At 38.5% G+C, this 22,714-nt stretch overlaps 1 protein-coding gene across 1 annotated transcript in view; it reads right to left on the minus strand.

Moving 5' to 3' along the window:
• The window catches only part of usp43a (ubiquitin specific peptidase 43a), a 100,539-nt gene that overhangs the window by 50,972 nt on the left and 26,853 nt on the right, over window positions 1-22,714 (minus strand). Inside the window, exons 3-4 of the mRNA XM_069167419.1 lie at window positions 14,040-14,143; window positions 241-333 (exon numbers count right to left, since the gene is read on the minus strand). Of these exons, the coding sequence (XP_069023520.1) occupies window positions 241-333; window positions 14,040-14,143 (197 nt within the window). The remainder of the gene's footprint in view (window positions 1-240; window positions 334-14,039; window positions 14,144-22,714) is intronic.

Below are 22,714 nucleotides of genomic sequence, written 5' to 3' on the forward strand. Positions count from 1 at the left end.
AACATTAAGGCAGGCTGGCTTTGTTCTTTTCAGTCTTATGTGAGGCATGTGTCAGATAAATAACATAAATACAATGTTTTTTGGCTGGACCGCAACAGTCCATACAGTGTTGCAAGGGAGAAAAACATTTCCCAGCTCATCATAAAACAGAATCTGATTAAAACAACAGCAATAAAAGTGTTAGCCACCATAATAAATAAGCTTTTCATTGTACCATTTGTCTTGTGTGTCATACTTCACCTGGTTTGTCGTAGGGGAATAGGCAAAGAGATACATAAAAAGGGGTCAAAGGTGTTGCTCTGCTTAAGGCAATGAGGGCACGTCAGAGAGGACCTGGAGAGACAAAGAGACAGAAAGAAAGACCAATAATTTAATTTAACTATTTTATTGTGCTATGTATGACCTTAGCTTACAATATGTTCTGTTTTTAATAGAAATATTAAATATTTTAAGCCCCCATAATATCCTTTTTCCAATTTTATCCATCTTCACTCAGTTGTGATCCATTTTCAAATCAGCCCTTCGAAGTCAAAATGCTCACATACTTTAAATAGTTCAAAGACAAAAGCCATTCGAAAATGAACCTCTTAATTTACATAACTTCATACACACTATTGGACTGATGGTTCGACAGATATTGCCGTCACTATATGCTAACTCCTCACATTTATCCATAAATCCTCACATTTTCCATTAAGTATGGGGTAAACATGAGGCAGAAATTGATCGTTTTATGTTCTGCATGCAGTTAAAATCTCAATGGGGGTTAAACGTTAATATTCTTTGTGTACATTGATGACTAAGTGCTGAAACAGGCCATCTGGACTCTGGTCTGCTGTTAAGAAAAGGGCAGCAAAGCAACAGCAAAGGGATGCTGCTCGGAATTTTAGCACAAAAACATGGAGTATTTAGAGTTAAGCAGTTAGCATTTCATTGTAGCATTGTGCCAAAGTATATTTTAAAAAGACTTGATGTAAAGTAGACTGAGTTGGAATGAATAAAAATGTGGGAACGGAAAAGAAAGGAGTGTTGAAGATGAAAGGTGAGGGAGATATTTAAAAGCAAAGAAAGTGGCAAAGAAAAGGGGTTGGAGTGGGGAAAAAAGCTGACTTTGGACTAAAATGAAGGGCAGTATACAGGAACTAGAAAAAGCAGAGGGAACAAAAGTTGAGAGCAAACAGACAGAAGAGTGGGAGGATGGGTAAAAAAGAACAGAAGGATGTCAGTAGGACATTGGAGTTGACAAAAACTAGAAAGCAAAGCTGACAAAGAAAAAGACATGAACACATCCCGTCAAGGTTTTTGAGCAGACAGATGTGGAGGTGATCAGAGTGGCGGACAGAGATAGAAGCCCAACCCGTGGGCCTCTATCAGCAAGATCCAAACATAGTTTTCAAAGGCAGAGAATTACCTCATCCTGATTTAGAGGAAAACACTCTTAAAATATTAGTTTTACATTTCACGATATACAACCCCTTTTCCCAAAAAGTTGTGACACTGTAAAATGTAAACAAAAACAGAATACGATGATTTCAAAATCATCGAAACCCATATTTAATTGAAAATAGAACAAAGACAACATATCAAATGTTGAAACAGAGATATGTTTTTGGGGAAAATACAAATTTAGAATTTTATGCCAGAAACACATTTCCAAAAAGTTGAGACAGGATCAGCAAAAGACTGGAAAAGTTGTGAAATGCTTTAAAAAAAAAAAAAAAAAAAAAAAACATCTGGTGTAACATCTGGGGCTGGTTGCTGTGTAGACCATAAACCCCGCCCACCCATATTGAACGATGGGCCCAGAGTTAAACCAAAGAATCAAACTACACCCTTAAAATAAAATGGCCCATTCAGTTTCTGTCATATTGTCACTTTTTGTCACATACTGTCACTTGTTATCACATTTATGTATATAAGTTTTCATTTTTTTGATAGGTTTGTCTTTGATAAGTTACTTGATGCCATACATAGGGTATATGTCATCACAATTGACAGCGATTGAAAGCTGGCAGCAAGTTAGCTTATCTTAGCTTAAATTGTTCTACAGCTCTAACCTGTGGTTCATAATGAGAAGTAATGTCTATTAGTGCTGCAACAAGTAGTTGATTAATTGTTTAGTTGACTGGCATAAAATTAAATGCCAACTATTTTTATAGGCCTAATCAATTAATTCTATGAGTAATTTTTTTAATGAATGAATGCTAAAATTCTGTGTTTCCAGCTTCGTAACTGAATAATTCCTGGTTCCTTTATTCATCCATGATAATAAACTAAATATAGTTTAGTTTATAGTCGGGACAAAACAATACATTGTAGGCTGCATCTTGGGCTTTGGGTAAAACTAGTTGACATTCATCCTTTTTTAGGCAATTTAAAGACCAAACCTAAGATTAATCAAGAAAATATTCGACAGATTAATCAAAAAGAAAATGTTATTTCCAGACCAAATGTCTGTGTATCCTGCACTGAGAAAGGTTCAGGAAGTTGTCAACATGTCTTCCAGTAATCCCTCAAAGGACTGTGGGACTGAAATAAGCAGCAATCTGGCATTGAAACAGTGCGGCAATAGATAAACAAATCCAAAAAGAAAATCATCTCTGCCTCCATATCCACAGTAAGTTTCCTGATATGTAAAGATGTTTCCAAGTGTTACTTTTACCTTCACAAACCATGACCAAAACCTAGCCTTAAATAACCTGTTTCTTTGCCTAAACTTAACTGCAATCCAGCCTTCTCACATGGCGGTCAGAGGGAAAACAACACATTCAGTTTGTTCTAGTGCCACATAATCCTCTCATAGTGTAGGAATGTAATCTTATTATTCGTTTGAGATCATTTAATGTAATTCAGTGGCTGTGTTCCCTTTCGTGTATTCATTTGGAAGTTTTTGCCAATATGAAGTTATACATTGATGTAAAGAAATGCCATTTAAAGAATTTCTTAGGAACAACTTGACAAACAGTTGAATGTGAGTATTTAATGTGCCTGCTGTCATGCAATGAAACATGTTGATGTTAATGTTTGTTCTCATTTTTGTTTGATTCATCAATTGTTGCAATGATGCTTTCTCATCACTGACAGCTTTTATGGTGTCCAAACAGCCACATTGTGTGTGTTGCCAGTTGCTCCTGTGTCCTATGATTTCTGTCAGTTGAGCAGTATCCACGTTTGTGGAGATACAATCTTGTCAAATGAACAAATGTGCTGGAAATAATACAACAATTTTTAAACTTCACATTTCCGTGCTGTCAGTGTTCAGCCCAGTGTAGCAGCCAGACGCAGGCTCGCTAATGATGCTAGTTTGTACTCAGTAAAGCAGCGACAGGCTGTATTCACACACGCGCACACACACACACACATAGCCAAAACACATATACACAAACTGTGCACAATCCCAAAACTCTGCACCAGTCTGGTGGAGAATGTGAGATAAGTATACCTGCTGATTTGTATATGTATATATCTTTGTGTGTGTGTGTTTGTCTATCTGTGTGTGTATATGTCTGTGATAGACAGAGAGCAAGGGGTGTACTGCGTCTCTACAACATTGTGGTGTCAAATCAAAGGACCACCAATCTTTACTTTAAACCAGATACCTGGAGCTACACCCCAATACAGCCACAAACACGCATGCACAGCACAGCAGCCGCTTCTCTTGTTTATCATAAGAAAAGTTGAGCTGCTCAGCATTCCTCTGTCCTGCTCGCAGCTAAATAAATAACACTCCACGAGCAGCATCTCAAAACATTATGCAGTATCACGTTGCCTGATTCCAGCACTTTTTAATACTGCTATTCTAAATTGAGAATCTTTGCAGCACAATACATGGGGTGATGTACACTCAGTGATGTGGCTGATGCAACATATGCAGCACAAAATATGTCAGAATATTGGAATAGGAACGAACTAAAAGTCATGAGATTTAGTGCCTTGTATATATAGGTTTTAGCTGACTGTCAGGAGTTGTAGGGTTTGCTAAATAGAAGTTTGAAAATGATTTGCTTCCACCGAAATATTGCTGGTATATTTGTCTTGGTATTTTCCCGAGACAAGTCTGTGTTAAAGTGGACACTAACATGAAGAAATGGAAGTCTATAAATATAGCCAAATGTGAGATTTGATGGGGTGAATAACTGCTTTTGTACCACGAGTATAATTTATATTCTGACCAATCAAAAATAAAGCACACAGAGATATCATCTACAAAGAGCGTATATTTCACCTTAAACTAAATCTCAGCAAAGATAACTAAAGATTTAGACAAAGTATTAGATTCCATAAATTCCCAGCTTGAGGAAATACCATATGGTAGACAATGCTTCTAAAAGTTTGGTAACAGCGGTAATTTAATTTGTTCCAATTTAGTTTTTTTGCTGTTTTTCATCGTCAGAGAGAAAGTGAAATGTAGGTTACTTTAAGTGAAACATTTCCTGTTTATCAATTTTTTTCTGCCCGTAATGGGTACTGAAATATATACTGAATTAATTTGAACTTTTGTTTCTGCACGATGTAAAAAAAAATTCTCTGCTGTCACTCAAACACCATGATAGTAACGAAAGCTGTCGCCATTTCCTTGTGTTTTCTGCATGTGTTAGCTTTTCTTGTCAAACACATGCATTTGTAACATCTCTGTTTGAAGTAGTGGCAGCACAACAAACCTGTTTGATCTCCTGAGTAAAAAGCATGTCGTGTAAAGGGAACGTTGTGGGTCTGAAATGCAGATGTTCGCTCCCATCTCAAATCATACCCGGTATGAAAGACTGGTGAAAACAAATTGGAGAAGGTGTATAATTTTATTATGGAAAAATACATTTGAATCATGTTTTGTTTTAAGTTTATGTCGAGAGAAAAAAAAGATTAAAATTAGGAATCATGCAAAATACTAAATGTCAGAAGATTAAAACAAAATTTGGCCATTTAATCCGACCCTAACCTATAGCAAAGCATACCTGGGAACTTTAGCTTGGCACCGGTCAAGTTTACCTAACTAATAACAGATCAGTCGTTGAAACTCAATAACATAATAACCCCTGAATCTAGTTTCACTTCCTCGTGCCAAACTGAACAGTCCAGTTGGGATATTTTTGTTACAGCTACTTTTGAAGTTTGGTGTTTCCCTCGCAATACTTTTGAAAAACGTCAAAATAAAATGTGTTTCCCAGTAACAACTTCTGTATTCAATAGCAAAAGGCTGAGCTGATTTATGATATCGGTATTATGTTGTAGACCACACTGCAGCAGTGGGTGCACCCTGAGATGAGGCAGCTCGGCAGCAATTACTGCAGCTGGATAGAAAACTAGATGGGCTAGTTCCCTCTGCACTCCCTATTACTGAGGCTGACTGTCTGTAGCTGTGACTATAACTGCAGCCACTGCTGTTATGATCATGGATGTGCCACATTCATTTAAAATGAGTTTAACTGTAACTTTACCTGTATGAAGGGTTTATGTGTGTGCAATGAACTGACATAGCTGTGCTGGCTGAGATACTGTTTTATTTTAATCTATGTGCCATATTGGTAACACATCTGTCATATCTGATAGAAGCACAGCGGGTCCAAATGTGCGTGGCGTAACACTGCTTTCTCAACTAACATTAATTGGAGCAGGAAAGAGTGGTCACTGTAGATATATTGTAAACATATCGATACCACTATATTCAACCACAAATGCAGCCGTAGCATCAACAGATTTTGCTGAGGAGACAGAATTGATACTCTTCCTTCGACTAAAGAAAGTGACTGATGAGACTGCTGTAAATCTTGGAAGAATAATGGTCATGAAGGAACCACATCACCTAAACACAACCAAAGTAAGACTGGGGTTGCATTAGACACCATAGATCTCTATAGATCACTGCTCATGTGGAGGCGGAATGAGAGCGAGCCCAGTGAATTCAATTTCTTCTGTCCGCCTGTCTGTCAGTCTGTCAGTCATGTGTCAGCGGCTTTGGATTGGAGGGCGCTCGTCTTTCTCTATCGGAGAGTTTGAGTAGAGACCTGTCAGGGGAAATTAACTCAGCTAAAGGGTCTATAGGAGCTCTCTGACACACAAACACACACATCTTAAGTCTCATACAAACTCTCACTTTCACCTTCAAAAGTATTATCAGCTTAGATTTGGAGGCAGCATTACAATTGACTTAGTGTCACCTTCATACACGAGCTTCCTCCTTCCTGGTGAAAACTAACTGAGGAACTAAATGGGTGATAAATGGATTCTTGTCAGCCCACGTAATAAATAACAGAAGACACCTGAGCACAGACGACTGCACCTTACCAACTGTCAGTGGTGGGGACAGATGACTGCATTACTGTTTGGTTCAACATGAATGTTTTTTGTTTTTTTTAATAAACTGTAAAAATCAAATAAAAAAAGGGAAGAAAAATGTAGCTCAAAGACAAAGCGAGGTTACTGAAGCACTGGCTCTGACTTAATAGCCTCATCACATCTTGGTGTGTGATGTTGGGTCAGGGAGCGATTTTCACATGATTACATGACTGAGCACAAGACAGTGTTCCTGCCAGTACTGCTGGAATTAAAAACAGCATTCAAATGGACCAAACCATTAATATGAATACACATACTGCATGTAAGGAATGTCTAATTCATATCCACAGTATTTAGATGGGAACTGCTTGTGTTTTGTTTTATTAAAAACAAGCACTATTTTAAAGACACATTTGAAAGTAGGACTTTTTTTTAAAACATCAGCAAAGACTTTTAAGATGTGTTCATTTATGTTCATAATAACATGCATAATACTCCAAACATAATTAGCGTAAAATACTGTACACACACACACACACGCGCGCGCGCACACACAAACACACACACACACACACACACACACACACACAGTGTTTCTATCAGGGTGAAACTGCAGCATTTACTTGAGTAGGAACTTTTTCTCCATACTACTGTGGTATCTCCAGCCAGCCAGGGCTGTGGGCATAAGTGCACTCTCACATACACACACACACACACACACACACACACGCACACACATACGCGCACACGCACGCACGCACGCACGCACGCACGCACACACACACACACACACACACACACACAGAAGCTCCATTATCTCCACACATGAGTACTGTACATGTCACAGGTGATTTTATGAGTGACTACTGGTGGAAAAGTACTGGTGTGCTTTAAGGAGCCAAAAATCCGGAGGCCTGAACTTCAGTTCTCAGACAGAAAAAGTTGAAGAATATAAACTTCATTCCAGCTCCTGGGGATTAACATTCAATAAATTCATAGTCGCCAGAAGACACCCACATACACACTCACTCTGACCAACTGGTGAGTCTTCCAGTGCATATCAGCTGTGGAGGGTTAACATGGACCATAGGTTGTCCCCTTTAAATCACTTTACAAGCAATGGGAAGGTACATTAGATTTATTTAACACTGCATATAGATATTGCACTCAATAGCAAACTGCTTCTAGTAAAACAAACAAAGTCTGACATTCATAAATATCATGTCCTTCATGTCATCTCTCCCACGTTTTGAGAAACTATTTTGAACAATCACACCATTTAATATGTCATATCATATTACCTGAACATGATATGGTCACATAGTATGCCATTGCATTATTCTGTTCATTAAAGAAATATCACGAGTCTACTAAACAGGAGTGCAGAGACTCATCTAGACTTTTGTGATATGATCTCACAGGCAAGAGCATAATGATGCAACAACAACAATTAACAATTTCAGTTGAAGCCTTTGTCAAAATCAGAAGCATCTTTCCTCACAATATTATAAAGTTCCTAGAGTAAGAGGAAGGTCAGTTCTCTGTGGAAGAAAACCTGCAACTGAATTCGAAGTCGTGAGTTTTTATTCAAACCTCTGTTCAAATGAATTCTTACATACTAGTTTTGGAGAAGTGTGGAGAGAAAATGAGATATCCCTAATTATTCCATCAATATGTAGTAAAACTGGATTATGTCACATTACAAAATACAAAAACAGAGGGTCAGAAAAACCAAATCCCATTGTTTGAGACAGAATAATAAAGTGACAAAGCTTCAGAGGAATGTCAAAAAAATGTTGTCAGTGTCTGGGAAACAAGTGACAGTAAAGGTAACTTTTTTTTTTATAGTTTCCATAGCAGTTGTGAGAGAAAATCGTGTTTTAAACTCAGTGAGAGAAAGTGAAGATTTTCTTTGTTTTTGTACAAGCAGCCGAGAGGTCATATCTTGGTCCAGTGGTAAAGTCGAATTACGGTTTGTAATTAAGGGCTACTTGCCAACAGTCTAAATTACCCCATGACCCTTATTCCTTTTACTTTAGGGAAAATAAAAATGAAAGAAAGATCAAAGAATTACTTCCATTTGATAATGACCTGCACTAACTGGATAGGACCCACTTCAAAGTCTGGTACAACAGGGAGCCGAGCGATATCAGCGGGAAGGAAAGTGATGCGTGGGGCTGGGCTTGAAGAAAGCACTGTGGGTGGTGAAAGCATCAAAATGAGAAGTAAGGAAGGTCAATGTCTGGCCATATTTTCAGCAGCCCCTAAGCTGTGCAACCTGGGTTTATCTTTGGGGAAAAGTGGAGCCCCTCAGAATATCTTTGAAGATTAGAGGAAGTTTACACTCCTTTATGAGGTGCTGACTCTTCATAGGGTGTGGTATTAAAGCACAAAACAGTTGTCTTTGTTGCATAAGTAGATCTAGAAAGGCTTTTAGCTTTGTTCAATATTTTTTGTTTATGACTGTTTGTTGAATTTCAGGGACTGATGGTGTTTTCACGTATGGTCCTTTTTGAACGAATGGAACTCAGTCCCCTTAAAGTGGACCAAAAAGTGTGACAATCACAACAGGGGTTCTTTTTGCATTCACATTGTGAGTTAATTTGAAAGAGGACTTACTTCTCTTTCTGGTCCACTTTAGCTCTGATGGGGCCTCAGTCCTGTTTCTGTTCACACTACACAACGATCAGCCCTCCCAGGTAGAATTTTTGGTTCTGAAAACATTCTGGGAATATGATGTCGTAGGTATGGTATCAGCTAGAAATGTACGTTGTTGTTCTTTCCATAATGTTCCTCCTTCAAGTTAGACTAACAATCTCTAAGAACATTCTAAAAATATTTTGTGCAAACATTCCTAAAATGTTTTTCATAACATTGTCAGAACATACGCAACATTACGCCCTAATTAGGGCCCGAGCACTCCTAATGAAGTGGTCGGGGTCTTCGGGAGTCATCAGAGGACTCCGAGTTCGGTTGGAGTGCTCATATATGCTCATATTTTTTTTTATTTTGAGGGCTGAAGGGGACAAAGTGTGAAAACACCCTCAATGTGATTTGTTTCCTTGCATGTTTTTTTTTTTGTTTACTTTGTTTCAATAGATCTGTTATCCTAAAAATCACAGGATCTGAAGCATTGCATAACATTTATTATACAAGCTGTATAATATCCTCAACGTTTTCACTTCAAATCTGCATCTAAATAAAAGCCACTGCGATAGGAAAAAAGAAATCTTCCTCAACTATCTTGTTTGTCAAGACGGAGATTGAGGCCGGAGCTTTCCGCTCGTCTCCCAGGCCATTAAAAATAAATGCCACAAACTGAGAGTGACAGACGGAGTGAGAGAGGCTGTGACAAAGACTCATTTAAACGCCGCGGCATAACGGAACGACTTGAGCACCGAGTCCCACATAGGCTGCCCAAACCACAAAACAGTCCTGGCTCTAATCTCAAACATTTATTCAGATCAGACAACTACACCGAATTCCTCTGAGGAGCATCTCTGCAGGATATAAAAAGAATCAGGAAGGAAGAAGCGGGAAGACGGAGAGATCAACGAACTGATATTGAGGGAAAGAGAAGGGGAGGCCAGAGAGGCACAGATAGAGAAAATAGGCAAAAATGCAGGCAGAAAAAGAGAAAAAAATAATAAGACAAGAGATTGTGAGAGGGTGATGCCTCTTTTTTTAGTCTGTATGAAGAGGCAAAGTGACTCCAGGTCCCTGGTGATTACATAAAGTAAAGAGGAGGAGGAGAAGAGGAAGAGTGGAAACGAGAGTGTATGAAGGAATACATCTCTAGACTCACCAGACTGAAACCAGCTCAGACTGAGGCCGTCTAATGAGATGAGAATACAGATACATATGAAGCAAACACTGTTAGAGGCCTGATGAAACCCAGATTAGAAAACAAATTCCCAACCATTCTGGCATCTTTGTATATTACTTACTTAACTAAGATGAGTCACCAGGGAGAATGTTGCCTCTCAGTTAAGAAACAAATCAACACTCTCAGTGGTTTGTTATGCTTTTTAGTAGAGTAGACAGTGCTTCATTGCTTAGAGTGAGAAATTGGCAATAAGGGATTTTAGTGTAAAATAGAATATAGAAAATCAAGGCTGTAAGAAATGAATCACAGAATGTTAATTGATGATGTGAAGACAGAGGAAATGCTTGATATATTCATGAAGTTATTAAAGAAGACTTCCAGTCCTTAATGTGGCTACTGTGGCTCTAAGCGTCATGCAATCTGCACCCAGAGATTTGGAGAAATGAGCAGTCACATCAAACTAGGGATGTGGCATGATGTTCAAATATTGAACATATACAAAATCAATAGAGAACTCTTAATACAAAATCAATAGAGAACTCTTTAAAAATATCACTGAACCCTTGTGCCTGTATGTTCATTGTTAATACCATTACCATACATTAGCACAGCTTTATTACACCATGGCCTAATGCTGTCGGACATCAGGACACCAGTGCTTACCCTGCACACATCCTTCTATTAAGCTGTAATGTGATCTATAAAACCATAGCTTTGATGGGAAAAGAGCTTAACATTGACCTGTGGTCCATCACTGGTCCATTATCAAGCCTCTCCAGTATCCCGATGAGCCTCACAAGTAATAACTGCCTTTTTGCTATGACAAAGAAAAAAAATGTGCCTGGATATTGTGGCATGTTAGATAATTACGCCAATTGCTTATGTGTGTGAAAATATACACCACAAATGTCTGTGTATGTGCACGTGCTTTATAAATGCATGTGTGTATAGCACATACAGTTCATTGTGCTCCACTCAGCAGTGCTTGGAAGGGTTTGTGTCTCTGTGAATGTGTATATGTGGCACACAGAGCTAATTACAGTGACTCTTATCCAAGGAGAAAGCATCCCTTGCTTGCACTCACAGCTAAAAAGGAGAACCACAAAGAGATGCCCCTCTAAATATAGCTGGAATTCTTCACAAAGGGTAAAAAGGAGGAGAGCGGATGTGTCGTATGGGAAGGGTTGTGTGTGCGTGAGTCGGTAGAAAGAACAAGGATGGTACAGGGCATTTTGTTCATGATAATGTATGTCCCTCTCTGTGTGTGTGTGTGTGTGTGTGTGTGTGTGTGTGTGTGTGTGTGTGTGTGTAGGATGTACACAAGGGACTTGTGATGTAAAAATGTGAAAATGCATCGTTACTCTAATCAGCTAATGAATTGGCCACTACTCTGATAATGTCACTTAAAGACTTAGTGTGTGTGTGTGTGTGTGTGTGTGTGTGTGAGACACAATAAAGAAAACAGAAGAAGTGACTGAAGATGAGCTTCACTTCTCTCCTCTACAAATGACTCATTGAATAGATTCAGTGCGAGTTCAGTTTTTAATTTGTCAGTCAGTCGTAGAGCATCATGGGAGATGAGCCTCCGCAGGGATACAGTCCAACACTTGGCGTTTAATCCATCATCTGCCAGTGAAGGAGAGGGATAATCCCATGAATGAATGGCTGGTTAACCCCACAGTGCCGTGGTCAATACTGTACATGTGTCAGAGCTTGACCTTTTCATTGACTGGTTCACACTAATCTGCAGCGGGTGCGTTGGACCAACCATGACAGGACTGCTCCTCAGGGTGGCAGACTTTGAGCAACATGATCACTTTTCACACAGAGCGGTTTTTACTAGATTCATCTTTCAGTTTCGGAGTAAAGAATGATCTAAATATGTAGTTAACATCTTGGACGAGCACAAGATTCACTTGGTTTCAGGGTGCTATCTACTTATTCATGCATGCGTGTTTTTGCTCAGTTGTGATCTTTCCCTCAACTCACATGCAAATGAGCCTTTTGCTATTGGCTAAAACCAGGACTGGGAATTGAATTCAAAGAAACAAGAGAGGGAAGTCAAACTAATCTGGTCCCAACTGTAGAAACAGTGGAAAATATTCACATTGATAACCTGACTTCAGCTGATCTCAGGTTATTCGATGAATTATTCTATCAGTGAAAATTCACAGTGTCCAAAGAAGCACATGTAAGAAGATGGAACCAGTAAATGTTTGTCAGTTATACTGAAAAATGATTTGCATCAAAATTACAATGCAAAAAAATACTATTGTGTACTTTAATCTGCTAAATCTGAGCACGAGCCGATTTTTTTCTTCTGCAGAGAAGCATTCTTTCCTACTACTCATCAAATCTGCCATCATCAGTAGCAAGGCGTATGTGCACCTGGCTTTTAAAGAGAACGTGAGATGACACTCTGATTGGTTTATTTCATGTTGCTCCCAGAATACACCTATGATTCATTAAAAGACTGAGTACAAACCATTTGAACCTATTTATTCGTTATACTTTATTCTTAGATTATCAGGTGTTAAAAGAGCAAAAGTGGATTTGAACATGTCTTAAATGCACTGGCTCAATGCGCTTTGGACTTTGCAATTAGATTATAGAAACTATGGCCTAGGTCTCACACAGTCCACCAGAATAAAAATCTGATATAATCTCACACAGTATGGATTGCATTTATTCACTGTGGCAGCCCAAACATAAAAACTCTACCATTTATTAATGACCTGTGTTAAACAGCAGTTGTTATACACACGCTGGATTCATTAGAACAAGCCTGAGCCACCAGATGGTGTGCATTGAGCTGAGGACAGATTCTCATATTCTACTTGTTTATTTCTCTTAGTGGTAAAGTTTCTAGAAGCGGTAAAAAACTTTGCTGGATCTGGTTTGGATGACAGTTCATTTTGTTACATTGTGTTAAGGATTGGTCAGCCAGTCTTTGCCAAACAGATGAAATGTAAGGCATATGTTTTAATCCCCAGAAGAATTTTATCTCTTATCATTCTTGTCATGTTACTAGACATGGAAACATATTGTTCTATCCTCACTGCTGATGACAGCATTCCTCACACTGATACATGAAAGACACACACAAGCTTCATTCAGGCTGAGAAACAAAGAGCTGAACAGATTCTTATCATTCTGGCCCTAGCCTACTTTTCAGTTTAAAGTTATTTGTTTCTACATTGGTGCTTATTTAAAAGTTCTAAAAATATTGTTCTCCTTTTACTTACCTGAGTTACTCATTGTAAATCATTAATGTCTGAACTAAAAAAAAAAAAAAAAAAACAACCCTACCAATTTCTTCGGTCTATCTCCATATTTATCTCACATCAGGTTTAAATTGTTCAGGAATCAAGTGAAAACTGAAGATATGGTGTGATGTGATTATAGGCAGCTATGTGTGCCAACAAGGCCTCTGAAACGTCCAGAGTCAATTCCATTAGGGGGTCTATTAAACTGGAAAACCTCAGTCCACTGTGAATGAAGCAAAGAGAGCCAGAAGCCAGTACTGAAGATAAATCCCCTGAATCCTTCACAGGTCTGTCTGACCTACTTTTTCAAGGTAGTGATTCTTATCTGCCAGAGACAAACTTCCTTCTGACCTGAATCTATATTCTCTTTAATGGTATGTGTTGCACTCCGTTTATTCAAACACAACCCCAGGACTTTATATAGAGTGTCAGCATATTGCATAGTTGATTAGAGACTGAAGACTGTATCTAAAATTTGTTCTTGCCCTATTTCTCACCAGAAGCTTTGAGTTGTATGCTTTTGATATAAATTTGTAAAAGTTGCAAAGACAAAGAAAACAACAATGGATTGTCAACACCTTAAATGCCAACAAACAAGGAAAATTCAGCAAAGTTTGAAATAATACAAAGCTCTTGAAATATCTGAGTGTGCTGATTATCTCTGTAGTTCTCACCTGTACTGAGCCTGGAAATGTTCCTGGACAAAACTGTGTCGACTTCGAGGATGCTGTGTGCTTGCTAAACTGGGACTGGAAGGATTCTTCAGTGAACTGGGTCCCTGCAGGTGGAGAGATGGACAAAAAAGGAAAGAACGTAAGGATACACTTACACTGCCTTTACATATAAAAAAAAATAATACTTTTTAGCAAAATGCACAAAAACGAGTGAAAATGCAAATACACACCATCACTTTCCACAGAATGATAAAAAAAAAAAAAAAGACACTGAACATTAGTTTCCTCATTCTGTGTCTGTCTTCAGTCTGAAAAATTGCATACCATCTGTCTTTACTTATCTGCTCAAATTAATATCAGAAGTTTAGAGCAAAAAATTTTACTTTTTGCAGAAGCAAACGCACTGCTCAACTTTGTCACCACCTGCAGCTGCTGGTCCAAAGCAGAAGAGAAAAATTTGTGAGAAGTAGCATTAACCATCTGAAGCTCAAAATCAGGAAAACAAAAGAGCTGGAAGTGGATGTTAGGAGATCCAGGACTATTTCTATTCAGAGTGGGGATGGTGCAGGAGTACAAATACCTGAAAGTCTACTTGGACAGCAAACTGGACAGAATCAGAAATTCAGTGGCTTTTTACAGGATCAGCCATAGTCAGCTCTTTTGTCAACAGAGGCTCTGGTCCTTAAAAGTATGTGGATGTTTTATGAGTCTGAGGTGACTATAGTGCAATTTCTATGCTGTGCTCTGCTGGAGTGAAAAGATGAACGTGAACGATACCAACAAACTTATTCAAAAGTCCGGTTCAGTCCTGAGGGGAGGAGCTGGAAAATGTGCATGTGGAGAGGAGGATGTTGTCAAAACTCGCAACGTCTCTCACCTTCTGCACAGTGCTTTGATTAGCCAGCGGAGCCATTCAGTCAGAGACTAAGACTCCAATGAACATCACGAGAGGTACTTCCTTCCTGTCAGCATCCAGTTATTCAATTCCTCCTCTTTCTGTTTGAGTTTTTGTGGTTTTGTGTATTTTAGTAGTTTTATTTTTTTATTTTTACAACTGTTATAAATCAATTTCCCTGAGGGAGTGATACAAGTTTTCTCTGACTCTCTGATTCGAACCAAATGTAATGCTATACATGGGCGGAAAAAGAACAACTAACACTTATACTTCACACTTTTCCAGCATTGTTTAAAGAGAATATACAAAAATAAAATTGAAGTAATAAGGTGTCTTTAGAAAGGAGTAATATGTTTAAACAGACATACGGATATAGATGGAAAGAGAAACAGAAAGAGAAACAGAGAGAGAGAGAGAGAGAGAAATTGTCAGTGTTTGTGCTACTGTGTTTGTGCCTCAATCAAGAGAGCATCTACTGTGCAAAAAAAACATGTTTTAGAGCAGGTAGGGATTTTATCTGGGAGAGCAGGAAAAGTTTAAAAGGTAAACAGTGGAACAGTCAACACAGACTGGAGTCATAGAAAGATTTGAGATGTCAAACGTCCGCAGCATCATGATGATGCCTGCTGAATAAACTAAATAGCAGTGATACCTTCCACGCTGTGTCAGACTTAGCAGGAGGGCAGAAAGAGTTCAAAGATAAATATAAGAGTAAAAGAATGATGGCTATGAATACAAAATGGACATGAATGACTCGGGGAAAACAGAGCAACAGATTGCTGCATCTTTATCTTATAGAGCTGAATTCAAAGATGTGAGCTGACACTAGCTGGTAATGACTGATTTAACACACAGTAGGACATATAACACAAGCACTGAGTTAAGTCCATGTCTGCTACTACATTAAAAACCTGGTGTACATTCAAGGCTCCTTCTGTATTTATATGAATTACAGATAAAAGTTTGACTGACAGAATAAAAATAAAGTTATATTTTTCTTTTACTTAATCTGAGGAGAGGAATGCAAGATCTACTGTACAAGCAGCAATGTTAATCAGACAAAATAACAGAAAAGATAAAACCAAACTAGAAGTTCAGTACCAGGCTGAAGTGCAGGGCCCTTCAGAGAAAAAAAATGTGCCTATTGCTGCTGTTTCCTGCTTTGTGATGTGGATGATGGAACTCATTCTGTTTGTTCAGGGTGAAGTTTCAAGTAATCGCTTCTAAGTAAGTATTAAATACTATGTACATACTAATTAGAAAACATAATATTCAAGTTCAAACGCTTTTGGGACTCATATTAAGCAGCAAACAAAGCCATAGTCCACTGAGATACGAGAGCCTGGTCTCACCCACCATCCCATCTTTCATAGTGTTTTCAGATATAATGACAATCTAACTTTGATGAAGCTTTTCTTTTGTTCAAACAAAATCCAATCAACGTTGCATTGACTCTGAACAATGAGCTGCTTTTGGCATCTTTGAAATCTTCTCCAAGGCTGGCTCTTTTCTGAATATATAATGAGCCCAAAGCTCAAAGCCCAATAAACATGTGAGGCAGTTTGTTTTAAAACTCTACTTCAGCCCATTTTAAGACCTGGCCATTACTTGAATATTCATCTCTATAAAGTGGATAAAAACACAGTATAGAAGCACATTATCCTTTAAACCACTGCAAAAAGCACTTGCAATATGTCAGTGTGTTCGAGTACGTTTTAACTATTTAAAAAAAATCCAACTCGGTGAAGCAATACAGAGAATGACGTGAAACAAAATGGATAAAGGTGTCTCTGTGTGTGAATCAACCTTTAGCAGCAAATGGCTGTGTGTGTTGTCAGAGATTGGAAAAAAGATTAATCAGCACTGGGTACCAGTGATTCAGCGGGAGCAATTTGAAGTTGACTTCACTTTTGTGCTGGTAAGTTTGGTGAGAGGTGTGTGCAAAATGAAAAAACAGAATCGTCCACAAGTCTCTTATCTTGGATATTCACATGGCTTGGGGTTAAATCATGTGATTTTAAAACTCCATTAAGCCATGTTTCTTCTTGATCACTGAATCAAATTATATATATTTTTTTGTGTTTCTTTTGTATCAATTTGTGAACATTTTACAAATAAAACAAAGTCAAAGTATTTTTTAATAGCAATTGTCTGTATTTTACATGAGTATATGATCATTCATTTGCAAAGCCCACATTAAGCTGTGTCTAACTCCCTTTCTCTCAGTTTTGCCCTCTTTTTCATCTCTTCTCTGGAGGACAAAAGAGAACAATCCTCAGACCCTCAGAGAGACTAGGTTACAAATATCACCATGGAAACCCTGGCCTCATTCCCCCCGATGAACATGTGGGAACAGGGAACTTTTTCATTAGTCAGTGCATGGCCTAAAAATAAAGAAAAATGCTCATCACCAGAGCCATTTGTGGAAGCATTTGCCATTCTACAAAATTTCAAAAAACATTATTTCAAGTTTTTTGTTTTATTTTTTATTTATGAGGGTTAATTGTACAAATCGAAGTAAAGATCCATTCTAGTGTTTCTTTTTTAATATTGTCATCTCTTCTCATGAAAGCACAAGGACAAATACAGCACAAAGACAAATACAGCAACTACAATTTCAAGCAGCTTTCAAATATGCACAGATGTTGTTGTTTGCAAAGTGCAAAGTAAAAAGGTTTCTGGATTCTGACAGACAGCGTGAGTTGTTAAGCGATGAAATATATCACCTTCAATAGGATCCGTAATGTTCCAACGTTCTCCTTCAGCTATTTAACTGTCTACAAGTACTTATAAAATACATGAAACTGTATATAAAACTGACGTGCATTCCAAAATGTAAATGTCACTGAGATGACGTAATATAAAATGTCTTGTAATTCCTACTTTTGTGCACTGAAGTTACCTTTAGGTCTATTTCTGGGAGAACACTTACATCAGATTTAACCTTTATTACAGACTTGAATACATTTGTGTTTGGTTGTGACTCTGCTCGAGTGACGCCCTAGAATAATGACACACAGTCTCTGAGATCACAAATAGAGTCTGAGAATCACAACATTTGAATGATTGAACCCAATGGGAGCAAAGAAAATAATTTTGCAAATGCGAAGGAGACTGGGGAGATGAGTTGCAGATCTGTAGTTGGCTTTGTGGGAGCGATATGGTGAGCAGAGAGCAGGCGAAATGAATGAACGCTACCTCAGTTATAAAGAACCTTAACTGGATGGGACAGACTGAAGTGGTAAACGATTAAGCATAAAGAGGCTTATGAATAGAACTGACTCCATGTCTGCTTGAACTACTATTTATACCTTTAATAATGCATGAAAAACTTTTTGATACCAGTACCAATACCAATATATTTACTTTGCTACTGGTTCCTGAAAAATACTTTTTACAAATACTTTTTATACAATTGATTTTAATAAAAATAAAATGTACATAACACATTAGGGTTCAAATCTTTAGTTTTGTTGCAGGCAAGAGGGGGAGGATGTAACAAAGGTTAACACGTCAACAAATGTATTGCATGCATATTTACTGGTGTTCCCTAAATACCTCACATTCTCACATGTTGGTTACCACTGGAATTGATCAGTTTTTACTAACAAATGGTAATACGAACAAGGTTTCCAGATTATAATTACAACAAATAAATTGAAGCTGTGAGCAAAAAGTAGCAGAGACAAGTTAGTAACAAAACGTTTTTTAAAACAAAAATGCTTTAGTGTGAGTAACATCTAGGTATTTAAAAAAAAAGTGCACCGAATGACAAAGCATTTTTCGATACAGGATAGTATCAAAGCAACTCTGATCAAGAATTGAAGTTAGGTACCCTACCCTATTTATCATCATATTAAATTAAACTAGAAACACATCATACCAAGAATGTCAAAAGTCAAGTGTAAGGATTGAAGTGGTGTAAATACTAACAGCAGAAAGGAACTGGCTTTGATACTTCATTCTCTATGCATAATAAATCAAAACCACAGCTTTTCATTGCACAATTCAAAACACGTCTTCCATCATAAGCAGGTCAACCACTTCTCAGCCATACTAGTGAAGAGAGGACAGACAACTCTACTACTGAATGAGCAGAATACATAGAAACAGAAACTGCACTCTAACACTTAAGACACATACGTACACAGTAAGGTAAGATACAGTATATACACTCCAGACACACACAATGGGAGAGACAAAGAGAAACATCACTGAGTATACTGCACCTCTTTATTTAGCACCAAGGGAATAATGAATACCACCACAACATTGTTCCAGCTCTACTATCGTCTGCCAAAAATAGATGCGGGGGCTGGCCGCAGCAATAACAAGTGAATACTAATATTCAGAAGCACTAAGCTGTTCTATTGTCACACCGGGTATAATCCAAAAAACTCGGAATGCAAACAGATCTAAGCCATATTCAACTGCCTCCTGTTGCTTGGGGGCAAAACTACAGGCGGCATCCACATGCTCCTGGCGCTATAATTGATTTCTAAGATTTACACATCGCCCTGGTTTCAGAGCTCAGCATGTTCTAGCTTATATAGCTGTATTTACTTTGTTCCCTGAATGACTGTAGTGTCACATTGTAAACGAGCTGCTTTCAAGAAGAGGTAGCAGAGCAAAGAGCAAGCATGGAGAGGTTATAAAAAATTACAACTGCAGTAACTGAGGAGAAGAGAGGAGGAAGGCACATTCAAGGGCTTAAATGAAAGGTCCCTTTTATACTTTTCTTGCAGTCAAAGATAGTTGACTTTTTGCTCATGCTTTTGTGTTTCGGGCCAATTTTATTTTTTTTCTTGCCCAAACAGCCAAGTGTTGGTCGATTACAGCACAAAGAACTGATCTAATATAGTGAATGTGCCAAAAGCCTGGAGGTCTTCGAGCAATGGGCTGTGGGATTTGAACACACATACCTTTAACAATAAGAACTGACTTTTTTATGATGAAGAGTGTTTCTAGTAACTGGTGTGTCTACTATTACACCTCTGCTCTGAAATAAACTACTTTTCAGTTTTGGCAGAGAAGCCTTTCGTAGCATATTGAGCGAGTTTTCTGAGGTGTACAAAGAGCTAAGGGTCACTTTGAAAAGAACACTGTGTCCTCCAACTCCTTTGTTCTCTCTTTCCTGTTCTGTTTACTCGGGCTCTGAGCAGTGAGAGGTCAAACAAGTGCACATCACAACCATCAGCAGAGCCCGGCACTATCACATCACAGGCGCAGCAAACCCACAAGGACTCATGGGTATTGTGTGAGAACATTGCATTTTCTGCACACACTCGCATGGAGCCTCACCAGGGGCTATGCACACAAACACATACACAAGTTTAAACCCACACAGGCATAAGCACACACATTTAAACTTCAAGGACACACAGCCACCACTACCAGATTGTCAAATCAAAGACAACTCATGTTGGCACTTCAGTCTGATCTCTGTCAGCTCTTTAGTTATATATATTAATATTAATGAATATTTTTCTGTGATATTAAACAAAACATAGTTCAAGTAAAGTAACAATTAACAAAAGTGTTCATGTCCTAAACCATTTGATTTCATTCACTGTGGGATCCCAGGGAACTCACCCGCATGTGTGCGTGTGTAGTCAGCGCTACATGCTCAAAAACTAAGCTAAAAACAACAGCAGATTGTTCCTGATTGTCTTGGGATTCTGCACAGCTGCATCACATTCCCACCTACAGCTCTCATATGCTGCTGTCTTCTCATCCTGCCTGCCCGTCTGCCTACTCCACCACTGCAGGACATCACAATATGCACAATTGGGTACAACCACCAAGACACTCCACGTGATAGAAACTGTTAAGAAATAAAAGGTTATCCAGGGTTTAGACACAAGATTTGTGGCATATACACAATGGTGCTCCCTATACTGCACAGGGAGAGACAGGATTAAAACACCTTGCAAATATTTATTGCAACTGTGAAAGAACAGAGGCCACAGATGTAGAGAAATGAGAAAGAAGTATAGCCCTCTTGTGACAGCATGCTAATTCATGAGCAGAACGGTACATTCACTGGGGTAGGAAATCCTCTTCCCTGGAAGTAAAAATCTTCAGTGATGTGGTCAAATCTTTAAAAATCATGAGTCACAATTCTGCTTACTGTCACCCATTATAACTTACACACAACATAACATCCAATACCCGTCATCAGCAAGGAAGCACACGACATTTGTCTTCTCTGTGACCCGAGATATCTTCTTCTTCTTCTTCCTAACTTTGCTCCAATGAACCACACCTCAGTTTGCGACTTAAAACTGCGGGATCAGTGAAGCATTTCTCCACTGTAGTCACTGTAAATCTCTTTGGCCCTTTGCCCCCTCTGTCTGCTGGCAGGAGCCCAGCTTCCCTCCAGAGATCTCCACACTCCGATCTCTACATGAAAACATATGTTGTTATGAAAGCCCTGCCGATTCCCTGTGGCATGCATTCAAGTGTGATGTTTCTGAGGCACTCTGCACAGCAAGCTGGGGAGTGAGTGGGATTTTGGCTTAATGTGCGTGGTTGTATATTCAAAGGCATGTGTATATGTACGGCATGTGGGGCGCTGCACTTTCAAAGCAAGCAAAAATCTGAAATCAGTGTAACAATGAGAAAAAAGGAGTGCTTGGTGTCTGCCAATGTGAGTTGGTGTAGCTACAAAACATGAGAAGAACAAACCAGAAGAGGCAGGTTGGCCTTGAGGTAGAGAGACAAACTAACAATAACTAAAAGGCAGCAGATTTCAGCCATGACACAGAGAGGCTGGTGTATCTCTGCACCCGAATCAACGTTGTGATCAGAAACTGCTCAGCAGGATGCAGAGTTGTTACTGAAGCCGCTGATCAAGGTCTCCTGGTGGCTACACGATCACTACTCAACTCTGAATCCTAATAAGCCAACTTCAGTGTGATGTTCATTTAGAGAAAAGTGTAAATAATTAACACTAAGAAAAAAACAAGGTGAGGCAAATTAATAATCTAGGTGTCATTTTAGATTCTCATTCTCATAAAGAACCTAGGATTGTAGCCTTTCCCCAAAAGTAATGTCTGTGACCGTACAGTTCTAAGACGCTAGTTAGTTAGTCATCTCTGTAAAAGACGAAAAAGAAAAAGTTAAATCTGTTTGATATATTCTGTAGGTAAACTAAAACTAAACTAAATCAAATTGACTAAATTACTAAAATGAAACTAAATAATCTGCATACACAAAACACCTAAATTAAACTAAAAAAATTCTTACGTCTAAATTTGTTTCAATAATCTTTACATGTATTACGTGTATATATAAAGCATGAAACAATATACTTTTTACAACTATCTAGTTAAAAGCAGGTGTGTGATAATTCAGGATCGAGGCCTTGATGGTCATTTTGTTACTTTAGCGGTAGCAGCTACAGATTGTTGTTTTCACTCCAAGCGTCTATACATTAATGCTAACACTGACTAATTTTAAATTTCAATGCCAGCCAGTATCTGGAGGGTAACAGCGGAAGTGGCCTAAAGGCACGTCTATAAAATGACAATAAAGAAGTGTTATTTTTAATAATGCTACTGTGTCAGTGTGGCAAATCCTTGAGCTGTGGTTAAGGAGAGAAACATGACTTTTGCTGCAACCAAAAATACCTGTAGATAAACAAATGGTGTCCAACCGAGAAAAGACGCCGATTCAGTTATCATCTCAAAGCACATTTCTAATCAACTGGCTGGCCCAGGGGCTTAACACATTCACTTTGGGTGCCAGCAAAAGCTCTTAGTCATCCCTACACATCCAG

Source organism: Embiotoca jacksoni, unplaced genomic scaffold, assembly GCF_022577435.1.
Source record: "Embiotoca jacksoni isolate LCO1_2020_lvr unplaced genomic scaffold, fEmbJac1.0.p SCAF_4, whole genome shotgun sequence".
NCBI classification, from domain to species: domain Eukaryota; kingdom Metazoa; phylum Chordata; class Actinopteri; family Embiotocidae; genus Embiotoca; species Embiotoca jacksoni.